Source organism: Drosophila nasuta, chromosome 3 (genome assembly GCF_023558535.2).
Source record: "Drosophila nasuta strain 15112-1781.00 chromosome 3, ASM2355853v1, whole genome shotgun sequence".
NCBI classification, from domain to species: Eukaryota; Metazoa; Arthropoda; class Insecta; order Diptera; family Drosophilidae; genus Drosophila; species Drosophila nasuta.
In genome coordinates, this window is record NC_083457.1 from 11,787,058 (window position 1) to 11,804,706 (window position 17,649).

Below are 17,649 nucleotides of genomic sequence, written 5' to 3' on the forward strand. Positions count from 1 at the left end.
AACTATTCATAAGAGATTTAAGAAATGTATGTATTTAAGAGTTAATAAATATAATATAAATTTTTATATAACTTAAATGGGATTTAATGCTTTTTTAAGTGAGATGAATGCATCTCTCTAATCTATGCATATTGGTTGTACAATTGGTAGTTTACATGCTTTATTTTATTCATTTGTGGTATAGTATTTATATATATATAATTCGCTTAACTAATTGCGGCTGAATCGGCAGCTATCATAATCAGATGTGGCATGCACATAATACAAACAATAATAAACAAAACATGAACAAATTAAAATATGTAATGCCTATACGAAAATGGCAAATATCGTTGCTTGACTCCTAGATAAATATATATGTATAGTTTGTTGCTTGCTTAAACGTCTAAACACGGTCCACTAAACCTCGAGTTCAGCAAGTCGGCCTTAAGTCTATATGTAGTCTCCCACCTCTCCGTTGGCTGATTGGTTCTATAAGCTGGTTCGGCTATTCAGCGTACGCTGTAAGGCATTCACACACGAAAGCACATCCTCATAGTCCTTCGACCATTCACGTAAGTTGCGCTCGAGTGTTTCCAGTCGCGTCTGTCCCAGCCGCATGCCTCCATGCTTGATGGCCGCATAACAGGAGCAGGCCAACAGCTTAAAGCATTGCCTTCGCACAGCATTGTGTGAATTGCTTTCCCAGTTCGGCGTGCTGGCCACACACTGCCAGGCCATGCTCACATAGTCGACCAGGGCATCCCAATGCGTTGAATCGTGCAGACGCTTCGCTTGCGTTTGCAGTACGCGCTTAAACTCGTTTAGGTGTATGGCAGCCTTGGAGTAGGCAGCGGCATCGGTTTTCTTGCACAGTCGCGATGTGGGCAGCGACTTGAATATCAGCCGCTTAGCATAATGCAGCTCCTGCTCCAGCAAACTGCAAAAGACAAATGCGCTAGATGTTATGGCAAATTGAGTTAAAAAAGTTGCATGACTCACCTGATGTCTGGCGTGGGCAATTCTGCGCGTATCTGCTCCTCGGCACTCTGTGTGGCTGTTGGCGTTTCCTGTTTGATATTGCACATGATCAAGTCGATGAGTTGCTGTTGGGACAGACCCTGCAGCAGCTCTGGCAGCGGCACATCGCTGTTTGTCTGCGCCACAGGGCGATCATCCATTTTCAGCTTCTTCACAATCGGTGTGCCTGGCCACAGTTGTTGCTTTGTGCTGGTTAGTTTGATGGGTGAATACGTTTCGATGGGTGTCGGTTCCGGTGGTGTGCTGCCCATGGTTAGGCGTTTACGCGGTGAGCTGCGCAGTATCATGCCACTGGTTAATTGCAGATTTTTCGTTGGTGTTCGCTGAAAGGGACTGCGTATTGAGCTGCCGCTGCTGCTGCCACCGATGCCAATGCCGACGCCATTGAGCTTGTCCGGTGAGAACGTCGTTGTGAGGCGGCGACGTCCGCGCTGCCGTATGATTAGCTCATCAGGCGAGGGCAACGGCGCAAAAATTAAGTCCTGCTCCTGTCCCACATTCATGTTGTCTACTCGAAGTCCCAGGCCGCCGCCGCCGTTATTTGGTGTATTGACTGTGGCTGCGGGCGTCGGTTCATCGGGTGTCCGTCGATTGGCGTTGGTGGGTGTATTCGCCACACGCAGCGCCTCCAGGCGATCCGGTATTTCGGCCAGTGCCATGCGAGTCTGCAGTGTAGGCGTCGTTGTCGTCATTGTTGTTTGGTTTGTTGCCTGCCTGAGTTGAGGTTGCTGTTGTGATTGCTGCTAAAACAAACGCAAAATACGCAGGCTACGCCCTGCGTTCAATGCACACCGTTTGTTGTTTGAAGGTCGCTGGCTGTATTTGTTGCAATTTGTACTTGACTCAACCGATTACCTTGCCCGTTGCTAGACTATTTCTATTTTGTTTAGTTTTGTTTGCCAAAATTGCGCCAATTCATATGGCAAGCAGAGACAGGGCTACCAAATACCTGTAGGGTTGCCGCCGTCCAATATTGTCTGCGCATCTATCCGGCAAGCCCACGCCGCCAACACATGTTCCAAACTGTCTGGCAATATCAGCGGTGTAGCCATTTATTTGTGGTATTACAAAAAAAATGCTCGTCAATCCTTAACTTGTTTGTGACGAAGTAATTACTTAATTTAATTGAAAACTATAATTTTTATCTTTAAGAATATGCGCTACGAAAAAATCAAACTGATTAAATAAACAAACAAAATGGTATGTTTAGGCCAGTTTAAACATTAAATAGTGCATTTTTTCTTTGAAAATGCGGTCACGCTATGAATCGGTCTTTTATTTAGCCGCTTTTAAACAGAACACATCCTGAGCGACTTTATTAATTATTTAATTAAATCAGAAAGATTGCTTAAATATAATAGCTTAAAAATTTACATCATTCAATGTCAATATGGAGAGAAACAGCGCTGATCAGCACACAGGATGGCATTTGTGGCTTCGGCTTCGACTGAAATCTGAAGCACTTGAACCACGTGGTTGAAATTGCACATTTGAAATGCAGAAAAAATGTATTAAAAAATTGCAATAAATGTTCGCTACATGATGTAAGTATTTTATTATTAAAACGGGTGATGATAGGTCAAAGCGAAACAATTATGTTGATATCTTAATTTGCCCCATCATCTGAAAACGAGTTGCTTTATAATATAATATTTAATACTTGAATTTAAATAAAATCGTTTGTTAATTGTATCTCTATTTTGCAGTGTTTCATGGTGACTTTAAAACACAGGAATTGGAATTATACATACATCATCTATAGAAAGGTTAGTTTGAAATAAGTTGATACTATATTTCGGTATTCGTATTTAATGATGATAATCTCATACCCAATTCAGAGAAATCATGTTGAAATCTATTTAACATGCATCACCATCTGATTTTTAAAGATACTATAACATTTGTTTTGTTTGAAATGTATTATACTAATTTCAAATATATTCGTTTCAGATATTTCATTTGCGAGAATCTCTCAAAAGCGAACGTTGATATTTGGTGTGCTCAATAGTAAGTCCATTACAGTACCATAAGGACTCAAACAAATATCTATCTCCTGATGATAAACTCATACCCAACGCAGACAAATGATGTTGAAATCTATTTAACATGCATCACCATCTGATTTTACAACCAAACTAAAATTTATATTTTTTTGAAAAGTAGAATACTAATTTCGATTATTTCCCTTTCAGATATGTTTTGGCTCATCTTAAAAAAAAAAAGAATTTGGATTCTTAAAATGTAAGTCTACTACACTTTAAGTAAGTTAATAAAATTACTTTTTCTGATGATAAACTCATACCTAACTCAGATAAATTATGTTGAAATCTATTTAACATGCATCACCATCTGACCTTATTAAGAAACTACTATTTGAATTTATTCATAGTGCAGTTTTCTAATTTTTAATATTTATATTGCAGAAATTTGTGATGGAACCATTTGTCAACAGAAAACTGGAGTTACACTTGCTAGAAAAGTAAGTTATTCATTCATTAAGCAGATAATAACTATCTTTCTTCTGATGATAAACTCATACCCAATTCAGAGCAATTATGTTGAAATCTAGTTAACATGCATCACCATCTGATTCTATAAAGAAGAATAAAATTGCAATTGTTTTGTTTAATTTATACTAATTTTTAAAATTTCTATTTTAGGTTTTACTTATTTGCGTCTACTATAAATGGATTTGGAATTATATGCAGTTCATAAAGAAGTAAGTTATTTATTCTACTATTAAATTTATATTTCCATTGTTTCCTGATGATAAACTCATACCCAATTCAGAGCAATTATGTTGAAATCTATTTAACATGCATCACCATCTGACTCTTTAACAAACTTCTAGTTGTAAATTCAAAAAAAGAGCATTAAACTAATTTGTTTTTATTTATCTTTCAGGCGCTTACATGGATGTGACGAATAGTACATACAGTAATAAAATACATATTTTATAACTAAAATAAACTTATGAACAACTTACAACAGATGTTTAACACTCGCAACAACACAGGTTCTATCTTAACAAATCCACAACAGCAACGGGAGCAAGCAAATGAATCCTCCTTGAGCAGAATGCCGCCAACTGTGGCTGGCATTGAATTCGTGCAGCACATTGCCATAAGCCAACTCCTTGTTGTTGCCCGTCGAAGATCTGATTGAGCTACCGCCGCCTCCTCGGTCAGTGAACTCTCGTTTCTTCTTGAAGCTCTCGTAGTACCAGTCCATGCCATCCTTGCGCTCACCTCCTCGCTCCTCCAAGGGCGTCAACTCGGGTAACGTATCAGTGCGTTTCTGTGCCTGCCTCGAAGTCAACTGCTGTTCACTGGCAAAGCTCTCATTGTCCGATGCGCTGGGCGTGGTGCGTTGATACTCCTCCGCCGTGGGCTGCGATAACTGCTGTTGCTGCTGATGTGGCGTATACACCTTGGTGATGGTCGAACGACCACCTGGAGGACGTATAGCAGCACCTCTTGGAGATGTTGTAGTTCTTGCACCATTAGGTGTCGCTTGGTAGTCATCGCTGGCGTCGGTAGTCGACGGTGTCGTCACCCATGAATGGCTTTTGATCTGCGCTTCGTGTTCCTCAGCTGGGGGTATCAAGAGTATAGTCTCGGCTGTGGTTGTTTGCACCAGTTGTGGTGGCGGTCTCAGCAATGTGACTGACTGCGCCTCCAGATCTTCATCATCGTATTGCGAATCCTCTGTTAGCTGTTCGCTAGAAATGGCGCTAGAGCTGCTTGGGGGTGCCGTTGTGGTGGTTGTAGTTGTAGTCGTTCGCCTTGTGGTTGTGGTTGTGCTGCGCGGCGTGGTCAGCGGTCGAGTGCTCTGCATCACAGGCATCTGTGTGGTCACATCTGGCGTCGTTTCGGTCACATAATACGTGGCTGTCTCGCTGCTCTCGGCGCTTGCCGTCGGCTTGGGACGCGCAGGCAACTGCTCTGGACGTGCAGCAATAGGCACAAAGTGTCGCTCCATGTGCGGCTTGCTGGTCACATTCACCGGTTCGATGAGACCACGTCGCTGTTGCGGATCATGCACGGGCATAAAGCCGCCCACATGGGCGGGTACAATGGGTCGAAAGCCGCCGCGTTCAATGCTCGCCGGCTCCCGGAATGTGGTGCGAAAGATTCCCGCTGTGGTGACGACGCCACTCTCATTGCTTTGTGCCTCCTCGCCCGAGCTGGTGCTGGACTCCGTCTCCATGTAGCGATTGCGTATGCCAGGCGTGAGTTTCTCCTGCTCCTTGTGTTGATGCTGCTGCTGCTCGCGGAGATACTTCTCAAACTCGGCGCTATTCGGCTGATACATGCGCGTCTTTCCGCGTCCCGTGGGCAGATTAATGTTCGCCATACGATGCGTGGCCGGCATCTGGTCATCCGGATCTGTGCGCTGCTTCCTTCCGCGATCGCCAAAGCCAAAGAAGCGTCCTAGACTCAGACTGGGTATGGGATAACCAAAGAAGGTGAAGGGTGAACCCGCTCCAGGTGCTGGTTGTGGACGTCGATTGAAGTATTTGGTGTGCAGCAACGTGTTGTTCAGATCTAGATTGCCGCTAGTAGCAGGCACAGGCTTGGGACGCTGGGAGCTGCTCACTACTGCATTGCTGGCATCGGGCACATCAGTGGAGTCCACATACTGATCATAGAAGTATTCACTTTCACCCACCATGGGTCGTTCACCCGTCACATCGCACTCATCATTGAAATCTTCGGGCAGATCGCGTTGAAACACATCGCCATGTTCATTGAGCAAAGGCAGATGATTGCCCTCAGTGCGTTCGTTGTTCTCGCCACCCTGGAACAACTCCAGACCCATGCACAGACTGCGTTCCATGCGTGCCGCACGCAACAAGCGTCCGTCTTGGCATTTGGGTCCGGGGTAGGGAAAGTTTGTCTCCTGCAGCCAGACCGAGAGCCACTGCATCTCACAGTTGCAGTCGATGGGATTGCCTGAGGTAAAGGAACGAGAAGTGAGGTATGTGAGAATAGAAAACGAAATTCATTTGGTTTCCCATTTGTTTTACTTACCGTCCACATCGAGTATTGCAATGTTGCCTCTCAGGTTCCTAAAGGTGCGTTCTTTGATAGTCCTCAACTGATTATTTCGCATGGACAAGACACGCAGTCTGGGCATGGTCTCAAAAGGCGAACCCTGAGAGAGATTGATAGATATTATTATATAAATAGATACAATAAAATATTAATATCTGTAGTTAAGTGATAAAAGATAGATTATGGACAATAGAAGATACATGATACATGCTATATAATAGAAAATAGATGATTGATAATAGACGAGAGATGATAAAAGTAACACTATTACGATAGGTGATAGAAGATAAATGATAGATAATAGAAGAACGATAGATGATAAAATACAGATGATAGATGATAAAAGTCACATGATAGACGATAGATGGATTGTAGAAGATACTTTAGAGATGTTAGATAGATATGCCATAATTCCTCCTAAATTATTATTGAGCAACAGGCTAGCTTAAATTTCTATCATATTGGTGTTATAGAAAGTATTCCAAATCTGATTATAATGGCTTTAATATTGTATTAGATATAGATTCAGAGATATAGATATTCCAAATCATATTATAATCATGCTGATTTAATATTATTAGATACCGATACATTTTCGGTAAAAGATACATTTACATTGACAGCTACTTGAACTCACCTGAATGCGGCATATTTGATTGTTGTCCATCTTCAGTTCTACAAGCCAGTTGAGCGCTTTGAGGGGCATTGTGGAGACAAGTTTGACACCATTGGTGGACAGATCCAAGACCTCAAGATTACGCATGCTCCTCAGACCAATGTTCTCCATGTTTCTGAAGTGATTGTTCGACAAGTTGAGAAAGACCAACGAATTCGCATGATGGAAACTCTCCGGCGAGATGTAGCGCAGTTTGTTGTACTGAAAATGTGAGGCAAGCAGCGCAGGCAGCTCCTCAAAGACGTGATCCTTGAGCTCGACCAACTTGTTGTCCGCTAGCACAAACTCCTGCAGCTCTGGCAGACCCTTGAGGGCGCCAGGTTGAACGCTGGCAATCTCGTTGCTGCTCAGATCGAGGTACTGCAGCTTGGGCAGATTGCGAAATGTTCCCTGCTGCAGTTCCACGATGAGATTGTTGGACAGTCGCATCTCAACCACATTGCGCCAGGCATTGACGACATCGGCATGGACACGCGAGATCTGATTGTAGCTAAGATCCACGTCACGCAGACTGTGCAGATTGCCCAGTCCCACGGAGATGTCGAGCAGCGCATTTCCCGACAGATCCAAGTACTCCAAAGAGCGTTGATTATCAAAGGCCGTTGGCGAGATGCTGCGTATGAGATTACGTGAAAGATCCAACTGCTCCAGTCGACTGTTGTTGGAGAAGAAGTTATCGGTGATGGACTCCAGCTTATTGGACTGCAGATTGAGATTGCGCAGCTCGGCGAGAGGCAGCAGAGAACGCTCATCCGCCTCTCCGAGCTGATTATCCTGCAGATGCAGCAGCTCCAGCCGCTGAATGCCAATGAACGAAGTGTCCTCCAGCTGCCGCAGTTGATTCTGCGCAAGACTTAGCACACGCAGCTCGGGCGCCGACTGGAAGCCATGCCGTGACAGCTGCTCAATGCGATTCTGGCTGAGATCGAGCATGCGTAGATTAGGCAGCTGCAGCGATTTGCTGCCCGCAGCCGGGAGCGAAGCAATTCGATTCCCGCGCAGCAAAATGCGTTCCACAATTCGGGGTAGACCGCCAATGACGCTGGACAACTGATTGTAGCTGGCGTCCACCTCAAAGAGACGCTCCAGGTGCAGCAAAGTGCCCGGATGCAGTTGGCTCAGTTCATTCGAGGAAATGTTCAGCGTCTCCAGCAGCGGATTGTGACGAAAACTATTCGCAGCCAAATCAATCAGACCATTCTCGCTGAGATCGAGACGACGCAGCGAAGGCAAACCCGCTAGCAGCTGTGCATCGACATGTGTGAACTGATTCTGCGCCAGATCGAGACCCTTGAGACCGGGCAGATTCCAGAAGGGCAGCGGCAACTCCGAGCTGAGGCTGTTGTTCCTCATGCGCAGCTCACGAAGTGCGGGCATGGCCATCAAAGCATCCCGCTCTATTAGCCTCAGCTGATTGTTGTTCAGATGCAGTTGCTCCAGCGTGCCATGACCACGCAAGGCGCCATAAGGCAACTCGCTCAACAGATTGTTGCTCATATCGAGGAACCTCAAGGTGGGCAACGCATCGAGCAGTGCACGCAGCGCCTCCACATGGGCAATCTCATTGTTGTAGATGTGAACAGCCTCAACTCCACTGCCCGATGCTTGGAGCAGCGATTCCGGATGTATGCGACGTATGAGATTGTTGTGCAGATGAATGGTCTTCAGTTGTGGCGTACGCAAGAAGGCGCCGTATTGGAGCTCAGTAATGCGATTATCGTTTAGATGCAGCTCCGACAGATTGGGCAGATCCACAAACGAACCATCCTCGATGACAGCAATGATGTTGTGATCGAGTCGCAGCTTCTTCAGATGCTCCAGATCCTTGACAATGCGTCCAATCATGCCCACATCGCTTATTTGATTATGAGACAGTTTCAGACTCACCAAATTCGGCAAACGCGTGAGAGCACGCAGATGAATCCAGTTGAGACCGTTGCGACTGAGATCGAGATTCTTCAGCGAGATCAATCCATCGAAGAGACCCGCCTCGAGGCGCGTTAAACCCGCTCCACCCGTGATGTGTATGTGCTGCAGCTTGGGCAGATGACGGAAGCTGTGCGAGGAGAGTTCCGTAAGCGATGCACTCTGCACACTCAGATAGGTCAGGCTGAGGAGACCCGAGAAGTCGGGCAGATGCTTCAGCTCATCGCTTTGGATGGTGATGGCCAGCATATTGATCATGCCATTCAAACTCTCGGCGGGAATGCTGCGCAGCTGTGGCTCCACTATGAAGATCTCCACCAGACTGTTCTCCAGTTCATTCAGCCAGCCATTGGACACACGCTCGATGCTGTTGTACCTGAGCATTAGACGCACAATTTGCAGATTGCCAAAGAAGCGTCCAGGCAGTGCTGGCAATTGATTGTTCTCCAGCACCAGCTCATCGATGCGGGTCTTAATATTGCGTTCCACGGACTTGAGACCGTCCATGATCTGTGGCAGATTGCTATGCGAGCACCTGTTGCACAGAGTGGGGATTAAGAAGAGTTACAAGTACTTTAAGGTAATCTTACCATATTTGTATCTCCTTGCCTCGCAGCGAGCAGCGACATGGCAGTATGGCTTCTGAGGGGGGACAGCTGTCTGCTCGCACCAAAGCTATCCAGGTGGCGTAGAGCAAAAGTAGGGATCGATATAACATTTTGAATAACTTTCAATTCATGCAGAAGATCCACCCAGAAGGGCACATAGCTGAAAAGTACGGAAAGACATATTTATAGGTTAAATAAAGCAAAAATTCTGAAGAACACATTTACCATAAATTATCGATTTTATACTATAATAGTATACTATACTATAGTTAAAGTTAAAATAAGACAAATATATTTAAAGAATAGACTGTCCGAAAAAAAGTAATTTTTGTAATATTTATATTAGCATTAAACATAGGATTTATTTTTAAAGTTTTATTATCATTTTCATTATTATAATAGTATATTATTATCTAAAATAAATGGCTGACATTCATACAAATATTTATAGATGCATACAAATTATACATTACCTTAATGTATTGATGCATATGTATATCATATATGTATGTACATATGTATAATGTATATATGTATAAGATATATATTTATAATATAGGTCGTGTCGGTCGAGTTAGAAAAAAAAGTTAAAAGTTTTTTCCTCCTATTTTTATTAATAATACACTATAACCATAAACAAAATACTATTATATAATTCCTGGAATAAAGGTCTACTTTACCTAAATTAGGAAATAAATACAATTTGATATATTTATTACTTTTCAGTATTGCGCAGTTATATAAATAGTCTTTACGGAATTATTTTCGAATCTAAGACTTATTTGTTATTTTCCGTTTTTTAAATTGTACTTTGAGCTGTGAGATAACTTTGCAGGAATACCCTATATGATATCGCAAAAAGCTGAGTTTCCAACAGGTGCATCAAAATAATTCATATATATAAATCTCTCAATGAATTTTGCTTTAATTTGATAACATTTATCATAATTTATACAATACACAAGACGAAATTTCTTTTTTAATCTTGTGCTAAAAATAATCGAACAAGTTATTTGTTGACATCAATAGTCAGCTGGCTTCTAATCATAACTAATGTTGTATATCTCTTCAAACATGTACACAAATCATTCATATTTTACAAAAACAATCGGAAAATATGAATATAACTTTTAATAGTGGAATATTAAATGCTCTTAAGGATCTAATGTGTATATAATTCCTTTTTGAATAAATGGAAATATATTATACTTTATTTTTAAAAAGAATAAACAAGTAATATAGTATAAAAAGTAATATAATAAAATTAACATAAATATAAAAAATAATATACATAATATAAAATATTATTCATTGCTTATGAAATATATATTTTAATATTTTTTATACTATACTCTACTCTACTCTATATTCTATTCTATATTCTCATAACTCTAACCAGTTTCCTCAATCGTCATTGCAATACCCTTTGTGAAATTATCGTATAACATTATCTACAGACTTGAGAACTTCAAATTTTCAGTAATAAATTTTTGTCTCGGTGGAACCAAAGTTCCCCACTGAATAAAAGCTGGAATATTTCGACCCCCCGCCAAATATTTTCAAATTCTACTAAGATTCCATGTTGATGGCGAACCCTAAATTAACACTGAAGCTATCTAGAACCGATGGAAATTATCAGCCCCTGGAATAAATCAATAGATAACTTTGGAGGTAGACTTGTGCAATTGGAAAGACAGACTGTGAGTATATAAGACAGACCACTCGGCGAGTATTATCAGATCCAAGTTGGGTTTTTCCTACAACAGGTTCAACAGGTGTTCGTTCACAATGCGCGTCCTTTTCTGCCTAGTATTGGCATTCGGTCTGGCTGCAGCCGATCAGTACTGTCTGAGCGAGATGACACGTTCGGATGAGCGGATCAGCAAGCATGGCTATCCGAGTGAATCGCACGAGGTGGTGACCGAGGATGGCTATGTGCTCACCCTCTTCCGCATTCCCTACTCCCACAAGCTGGGCAACCAGAACGCTAAGCGTCCTCCGGTCTTGCTTCAGCACGGACTCTTCAGCAATTCAGATTGCTGGCTCACTTCGGGACCGGATCACTCTCTGGCTTATCTGCTCGCCGATGCGGGTTACGATGTCTGGCTGGGCAATGCACGTGGCAACATCTACTCGAGGGCCAACAACCAGATCTCGTTGAACAGTCCCAAGTTCTGGCACTTTGATTGGCATGAGATTGGCATCATTGACATTGCCGCCATGATTGATTACATCTTGGAGAAGACGGGCTTCTCCAAGGTGCACTACGCTGGTCACTCGCAGGGCACAACTGTCTACTTGGTCTTGATGTCCGAACGTCCCGAGTACAATGACAAGATTGCTTCGGGTCATTTGCTGGCACCTTGTGCCTTCTTCGAGCATGGCAGATCGGCCATCTTCAGGTGGTTGGGCCCCTTGGTGGGCACTCCGGGTGGCATCTGGAATACCGTGCTGGTGGACACTGAACTGATTCCGCGCAACAATCTTATCAATCGCATCGTCGACAACAGCTGCGGCACTGGCAGTCCCTTCGATTCCATCTGCAAGAACGGCTTCCTCATGTTCGCCAACGGTGGCTATCAGAACACCAACATTGTGAGTGTTTCTCCCAAACGATATCAGTTCCTAACTAATATTCCCTCTTTCTTTGCTATCTAGTCCTCCATGCAACAGATGATTGAAACCCATCCGGCTGGCTCATCCAGCAACCAGGGCATTCATTACCTCCAGCTGTGGGCGTCTCACGAGTTCCGTCAATACGATTGGGGCACCAAGAAGAATCGCGAACTTTATGGCCAGGAGCTGCCACCAGACTATGATCTGAGCAAGATCACAGCTCAAACCCATTCCTACTCCAGCCAGAATGATGCTCTCTGCGGTCCTAAGGATGTTGATACTCTTGTCTCGAAATTTGTCCACCTGGCCGAAGATCATCGCGTGCCCTGGGAAAGCTTCAACCATCTGGACTTTATTGTGGCCAAGAACATGAGGGAATTGGTCAACGATTTGGTTGTCGAGCGCATTAACAAATACGAAAGCCGTTAATTGTGATCTCGATGCAAAAATAAACTTTGAGTGATTATCAATTTACAGTAGAGTTCAACTGACTTATCAGCTTCAAGTCTGGCTACTTAACAGCTGCATTTATTATTGTCTCGACAGTGTGATTAGATAGTAACTGTCTGTGCATTGAGCCAAAAGCTTAATTATAAGTGCAATTTATTAGGTGCTTAAACAAATCCAAATTTGATAGCTTGTTTGCGGTGTAGAGCCCTAATAATAGAATTAAAAATTTATTTGCTCTGATTTTATTGCCTTGTTATTTGCAATTGAGCAATACGAAATGTAGCGAAACATTTTTATGACTTCCTTATTGCTTTGCTTATTAATAGAAAGTGAATTTAAAACGTAATTTTTCTTAAAGATATTTCTCAAAATTTACATTTATATCACTTAATAATTGCAAATCATCAATACGGAAAGTAACTCTGATCCCATAAAATATATATTTTTTTGGCTATGACGATATAGCCATGTTCATTTGTTCGCACCTAGATCTTAGCGACAATAAAAGATAGAGATATATTTTTTTCCAAATTTTTCTCACGTCCACTTCCGCACTAATAAATCGAAAAGAAGAAGACTTTTGGTATAGAAAATCATAACTACAGAATACATATATGATTCCTGAAAAGTTGGTTGCGATTGGATAAAAGTTGTCGAAGTTATATAAGAAATACTTTTGTATGGGGTCTTAGTTGCTTTGCCTAACAATCTGTTATATTTTATACTCTATAGTATATTTAGAATAAAAAAATATCCTTCGGTAAATTTCAGTATTTTTTCGGTATACGTTAAGTTGCAGAACATTCTTTTGATTTCCATAATGGTTTTTTCGTAATCATAGAAAGAAAATTTACAACACAAAAAAACGCAGAAAATTTAAATGTATATGCATTCATAAAAAAATGCTTTAAACTTTTATACAACTTTATCATAATGAATGTCACAAAACTGAACCATCGCTGCATATAAGGAAAATAATAATTTTCCTTAAAAATATTTATTTATCTCTTGTCAATTTCTTTAAGGAAATATTAGAAGTTCTTTATCAATAAATTATTCTCTGTTTTTAAGCCTATCACAAATTTTGTTATTTATCATTAAAGGAATGCCTATGACAAATGTGAATCATAGCAAGTTGATAGCAAAGTGTTAAAACCATTGTGAAAAAAAAATAAATAAATTATGAAAATATTATTGATTTTCTAATTCCATAAATAAATATTGCAAAGAAATTGAATAAATTTATAATGCCACAAAAGGTAGCATAATAGTTACATACATTTATAAACAAAATAATAAAATTTCTAGAATTTCAAGAATTAAATTTATGATCATTGCCTTTATTCCAAAACATTCCAAGCTCCTCTGAGCCTAGTGCACTCTCAAGCCCATCATTATTCGTACTTGGAGGCGTACGACAGGAAGTTGTACTCGAACTTGTGCAATAACCCAGAGACTTATAAACAAAGCTCTAAACAGATACATCCACATACGTTTACATATACTAACTGTAGTCTTTATGCAGCTGCGCAACTTTAATCAAAAAACCAAAAACAGAAAAAAAGAAACTTTTTGCGCCAAGAAGCGTAACATGGCTTTTCAACAAAATTTTGTAATCATTTAACAACAAAAAAAAGAAACAACAACGAAACACAGAGGAGTGAAACGATACGAAGAGCTAGCTGCTTGGGTCTATCATAGAGTCTCTATGTACAGAGTTGAGTTGAGATGGAGTTTAGAGCTAGAGTCTCTCTACGCATGCGCGCGGAGTTTACATCAAACGAACCTTGAAATTATTGTCGTTTTCATCATTGTCTGTAATTTCTTTGAGCTGGCATCCAGCTGCTGCCTCCACTGTTGAGATCTCTGTGTGTGTTTGCCTCGGTGTCTTTGGATCTACACCTGCCGCATCTAAGTGCGACTTGAAGGTCTGCCTTCTTGTGGTTGTTGTTGTTGCTGTTGTGGTTGCTGTTGCTGTTGACTGCGATGTTGGCGACAGTTTCACCAGCCTTCTGGCTTTGCAGTTTGCTCTGATTTCTTTCGAGTCTCTCCTAATTAAATAACTGTTAGTTCTTTCAACGCGGTTGCAGAAACAAAAAGAGCGCAAAAGATATGTTTGCGGAGATAATCTAAATATTGGCAGAGATTGTGCAGTTAATTAAGCCGGAACAACTTCAAAAGGATTGCAGGGAACAGGGACAAAGATTTATCAAAGATTTTTCACTAAGTTACGCAACCTTTTCTTAAGAGATTTGCAGATTTTAATTGATTAATAGTAACATACAACTCTATGAATAGTTGCTTCATTTTCCATTTGATTGAGTAAATATAATTTCCTTTTTTTTGTCAGCTTAAAGATAAATTTCACTTCTATCTTATGTATGTAATCAAATTTAAAAATATTGAATTTCAGTTTAAAGTTAAATTTCTAATTTATATAATTGAACATTATTTCATGCCAGTTTAGTTAAACTTAACTTTTATAAAAATAAATAATGAAATAATTCGTTGTTTTTTTAATGAATCCATTTTTAAAGTATTTTATATATCACAATTTCCCCACCTTACTCCACAGCCAGCGTATCCAAAATATCCGTAATTATAGTAATTCCTTGTATTTGTAATTTAAATTTTCTTTTTTTAATATTTTATATAATTTTTATTTATTTCAGCTAGTTAAAAACTCTGCACAGTTGCTTTGTATAAGCTGCACATCAACTTTAATTTCTCAGCTTCTTTCTCAATATTTCTTTTAACTTCACTTTCAAACGCACTTTTGCTTTTGTTGCTTAATTTCTCAGTAATTTAATTAAAACATGCACTAAGCGCGTTTTTAGGAGTTGTTTTAGCCGTTTGCTTTTTTCACGAACCGTCGCGATCGGAATGCGCGTTAAAACTGTTTTTTAAAAACGTTATGTGGAGCCACAGAGATTACTCAAGATTTCTTTGAATGTTTTGAGCGTTGAACACGTTGAATGGAATGCGGGGAGTAGAGCAAAGAAGCTAATGCTTCCTGCCTGTGCAATACTGGAGTCGCATTTGGCGCCACACTTGGCTGATTCTCACTCAGACTTGGCTAGCTTACAACGTGTGGATCGCATGTGGATCGCAAGTGGTAGCTGAACTGTGACCAAAAACTGCTTCCAGGGGTCGTCTTAGACCCGCGGCTTGGTCATGTCGGCTGTCGGGACTGAGGTTGTTTATGCCAAGATTAACTATAAACAGATTGAAATTGCAAGTGAAATTAACGAATTATGTGAGGAAATTGCTGGCTCAGAAGCGAAGGCCAACAGCGATTTTGCCATTAAACAGAAGCCCCAAGCTTAGAGCCTTGTCATGTTGAAGAGTGTAGTAATAATTTACATTAAATTAATTTAAATGCTTCAAAAGCAGTTATTAAGCAGTAGGCATATTAATGATAACTTGTTTAAAATTAAGCAAATAGAGCAAAACATATACGAAGTAGATGTTTAAGTTTGCCCATTAATAGAGGAAATATGTACATAATTCGCATTATTATCAGTGTTTCATTTAATTAGTTTAATTTAATAGTTTACTTTGATATACAGATTAAATATATGTGTATAAGCTTTATGTCTTAAATCATGTTTAATGTTTACTAATTTAATGAAACTCGAAATATTAATAATGATTTGTTACATAATAGAATAATGGTGAATCAAATCAAATATATTTTATTATATTATAAAAATATACGGGTAATTCTCTGACGGAATTTGTCGCATGAAACAATATTTATTTTAAAAAGAAAACATGAACTGAAACATTTTTTTTAAATAAGAAAAAGGTTATTTGCATAGCTCAGAATTAGCATTATATTTAGAGCTAACATTGATTTAAGCAATTTTTTTGATTAATTTTGATTAATCAATTATTTGTAAAAAAAGAAATATAATTCCAAAATCATTCTCAGCTCTTATAAAGCTTTAAGCTTTAAGATTCATCTTCGACAGAGAATTACCCATAAACAAAATGTATATATAAAGTTTGTTTTATATTTTCTTCTTCACCTCAATCTTAAATGTTATATTTTCTTTGAGCTAACTGGTTGTACTGCAATTATTTACAAAAAACTGTAATTAAAATAATGATGCTTTTTGCACACATGTAAGTTCCAAATTTTTCACTTCATAATTGAAATAAAATAAATTTTGAGAAATGCATGCCGATTTCGAAATATGCTTAAAAATAGTGGAATATTTCAAAAATATTTAAACTATTTATATAAATAAAATACAATAAAATTTTTGCCTAGACGTTTAGATTCGTCTAATAATAAAATTGGGTCATTTATTTTTAGTTAAATGAGTGGATATTTACATTTAATTATGTTTATATAACACTCTTTTTTTAAGAGAACGGTATTGAAGCTCCGTTGTGATATTTTATGAGTTTGAGTTATTTGTTTCACTTTCATTTCCTTGCCCGATATCGCACGATATATCGCGATATCAGAGCAGCTCTATGCGCGTCTCACTTTTTGGCTAAATTGAATTAAAGGCCTCATAAAGCGCGTGATTCACATCACAATTTTCTTTTATTCATCAACATTTTGTGGTCTCTTTTCGCAGTTACATAAAACGTCGACAGTTTGGGCATCGCTTGGCTGCTCACTGGGGACTGGGAATGGGATTTTGGAACTCTTTCTGTTACTACAAACACTTCCCTAATATTATTTGTGATTTTTCATTAAAAATGAAAACAAAATAAAACTGTCTACAACATTTGTCAGCTGTCTGTTCTGGTTAGTTGTATTTTTAGTTTGTACATAATATTTACTTATTTACTTGATTTTTTCCGAGTTCAAGCAAAACAAATGATCGACGTCAACATTTCCAAGGCTGAAGAACTGACATCAATACATCTAATTCAATTGCAATGGACATCGGGAAGAATGCACCCTGTTTACAGGGCTGATAACCCCGTCTCTGATTGTAAAATTAGTGCAAGTTCATTGCGCTATCTGATGTAAAAGCACACGTTTCTATACCGTGTAATAGATGCTGAGGGGTATTTTAATTTATGAGTATTTTCGAATTATTTTTAAAATATCAACATGACTGTCACTTTTAGCTTAAATCTGTGGCATGCGACAGGAATTTTGTCAACACCAGCTGGTCAATGTTTACAGGGTGTTCTGTCGTCTATCAATTTTTGGAATGTGGCTGCTTTTAATTGAGGTTTTTCCATGTGACTGTAGACTATTTACAGACCCTTGCCCAAAGTCTTAATTAGATTTATGTCATTCTAGGTAGTCATAGCCTCAGCTCAAATT

The 17,649-nt window shown here is 39.8% G+C and overlaps 3 protein-coding genes, 1 long non-coding RNA gene and 5 other non-coding genes across 9 annotated transcripts; 7 read left to right on the top strand and 2 right to left on the bottom strand.

Annotated features, from left to right (window-relative positions):
- Nucleotides 1-12: 12 nt before the first annotated feature.
- On the bottom strand, nucleotides 13-1,967 carry LOC132791364 (uncharacterized). The gene is made up of 2 exons (XM_060800249.1): nucleotides 982-1,967; nucleotides 13-919 (listed from the first exon to the last, which is right to left on the bottom strand). Exons 1-2 carry the CDS (start codon nucleotides 1,710-1,712, stop codon nucleotides 472-474), a joined length of 1,179 nt encoding a protein of 392 aa, XP_060656232.1. The 5' UTR covers nucleotides 1,713-1,967; the 3' UTR covers nucleotides 13-471.
- A 313-nt stretch (nucleotides 1,968-2,280) lies between these two features.
- On the top strand, nucleotides 2,281-4,007 carry LOC132791375 (uncharacterized). The gene is made up of 7 exons (XR_009632899.1): nucleotides 2,281-2,564; nucleotides 2,727-2,786; nucleotides 2,971-3,027; nucleotides 3,213-3,261; nucleotides 3,444-3,499; nucleotides 3,681-3,739; nucleotides 3,925-4,007. It is a non-coding gene; the product is annotated as an uncharacterized LOC132791375 (long non-coding RNA).
- On the top strand, nucleotides 2,823-2,908 carry LOC132794588 (small nucleolar RNA Me18S-Um1356). Its single transcript, XR_009633260.1, has one exon. It is a non-coding gene; the product is annotated as a small nucleolar RNA Me18S-Um1356 (small nucleolar RNA).
- On the top strand, nucleotides 3,064-3,150 carry LOC132794592 (small nucleolar RNA Me18S-Um1356). Its single transcript, XR_009633264.1, has one exon. It is a non-coding gene; the product is annotated as a small nucleolar RNA Me18S-Um1356 (small nucleolar RNA).
- LOC132794590 (small nucleolar RNA Me18S-Um1356) lies at nucleotides 3,296-3,383 on the top strand. The gene has a single exon (XR_009633262.1). It is a non-coding gene; the product is annotated as a small nucleolar RNA Me18S-Um1356 (small nucleolar RNA).
- On the top strand, nucleotides 3,532-3,618 carry LOC132794589 (small nucleolar RNA Me18S-Um1356). Its single transcript, XR_009633261.1, has one exon. It is a non-coding gene; the product is annotated as a small nucleolar RNA Me18S-Um1356 (small nucleolar RNA).
- Nucleotides 3,775-3,860, top strand: LOC132794591 (small nucleolar RNA Me18S-Um1356). The gene has a single exon (XR_009633263.1). It is a non-coding gene; the product is annotated as a small nucleolar RNA Me18S-Um1356 (small nucleolar RNA).
- A 35-nt stretch (nucleotides 4,008-4,042) lies between the features above and the next one.
- LOC132791374 (protein artichoke) lies at nucleotides 4,043-14,988 on the bottom strand. The gene is made up of 5 exons (XM_060800265.1): nucleotides 14,917-14,988; nucleotides 9,270-9,447; nucleotides 6,715-9,214; nucleotides 6,054-6,177; nucleotides 4,043-5,975 (listed from the first exon to the last, which is right to left on the bottom strand). Exons 2-5 carry the CDS (start codon nucleotides 9,395-9,397, stop codon nucleotides 4,045-4,047), a joined length of 4,683 nt encoding a protein of 1,560 aa, XP_060656248.1. The 5' UTR covers nucleotides 9,398-9,447; nucleotides 14,917-14,988; the 3' UTR covers nucleotides 4,043-4,044.
- Nucleotides 11,030-12,373, top strand: LOC132791363 (lipase 3). Its single transcript, XM_060800248.1, has 2 exons — nucleotides 11,030-11,882; nucleotides 11,946-12,373. Exons 1-2 carry the CDS (start codon nucleotides 11,076-11,078, stop codon nucleotides 12,330-12,332), a joined length of 1,194 nt encoding a protein of 397 aa, XP_060656231.1. The 5' UTR covers nucleotides 11,030-11,075; the 3' UTR covers nucleotides 12,333-12,373.
- Nucleotides 14,989-17,649: the final 2,661 nt, after the last annotated feature.

Bases quoted from the DNA above. Each gene is read 5' to 3' on its own strand.
- LOC132791364 (XM_060800249.1), bottom strand. From the start codon at position 1,712: ATGACGACAACGACGCCTACACTGCAGACTCGCATGGCACTGGCCGAA. The intron at 920-981 runs GTGAGTCATGCA...TGTCTTTTGCAG, and splicing joins TTGCCCACGCCAGACATCAG to TTTGCTGGAGCAGGAGCTGC.
- LOC132791374 (XM_060800265.1), bottom strand. From the start codon at position 9,397: ATGTTATATCGATCCCTACTTTTGCTCTACGCCACCTGGATAGCTTTG. The intron at 6,178-6,714 runs GTGAGTTCAAGT...AATCTCTCTCAG, and splicing joins ATCAAATATGCCGCATTCAG to GGTTCGCCTTTTGAGACCAT. The intron at 5,976-6,053 runs GTAAGTAAAACA...CCTTTACCTCAG, and splicing joins TGCAATACTCGATGTGGACG to GCAATCCCATCGACTGCAAC.
- LOC132791363 (XM_060800248.1), top strand. From the start codon at position 11,076: ATGCGCGTCCTTTTCTGCCTAGTATTGGCATTCGGTCTGGCTGCAGCC. The intron at 11,883-11,945 runs GTGAGTGTTTCT...TTTGCTATCTAG, and splicing joins GCTATCAGAACACCAACATT to TCCTCCATGCAACAGATGAT.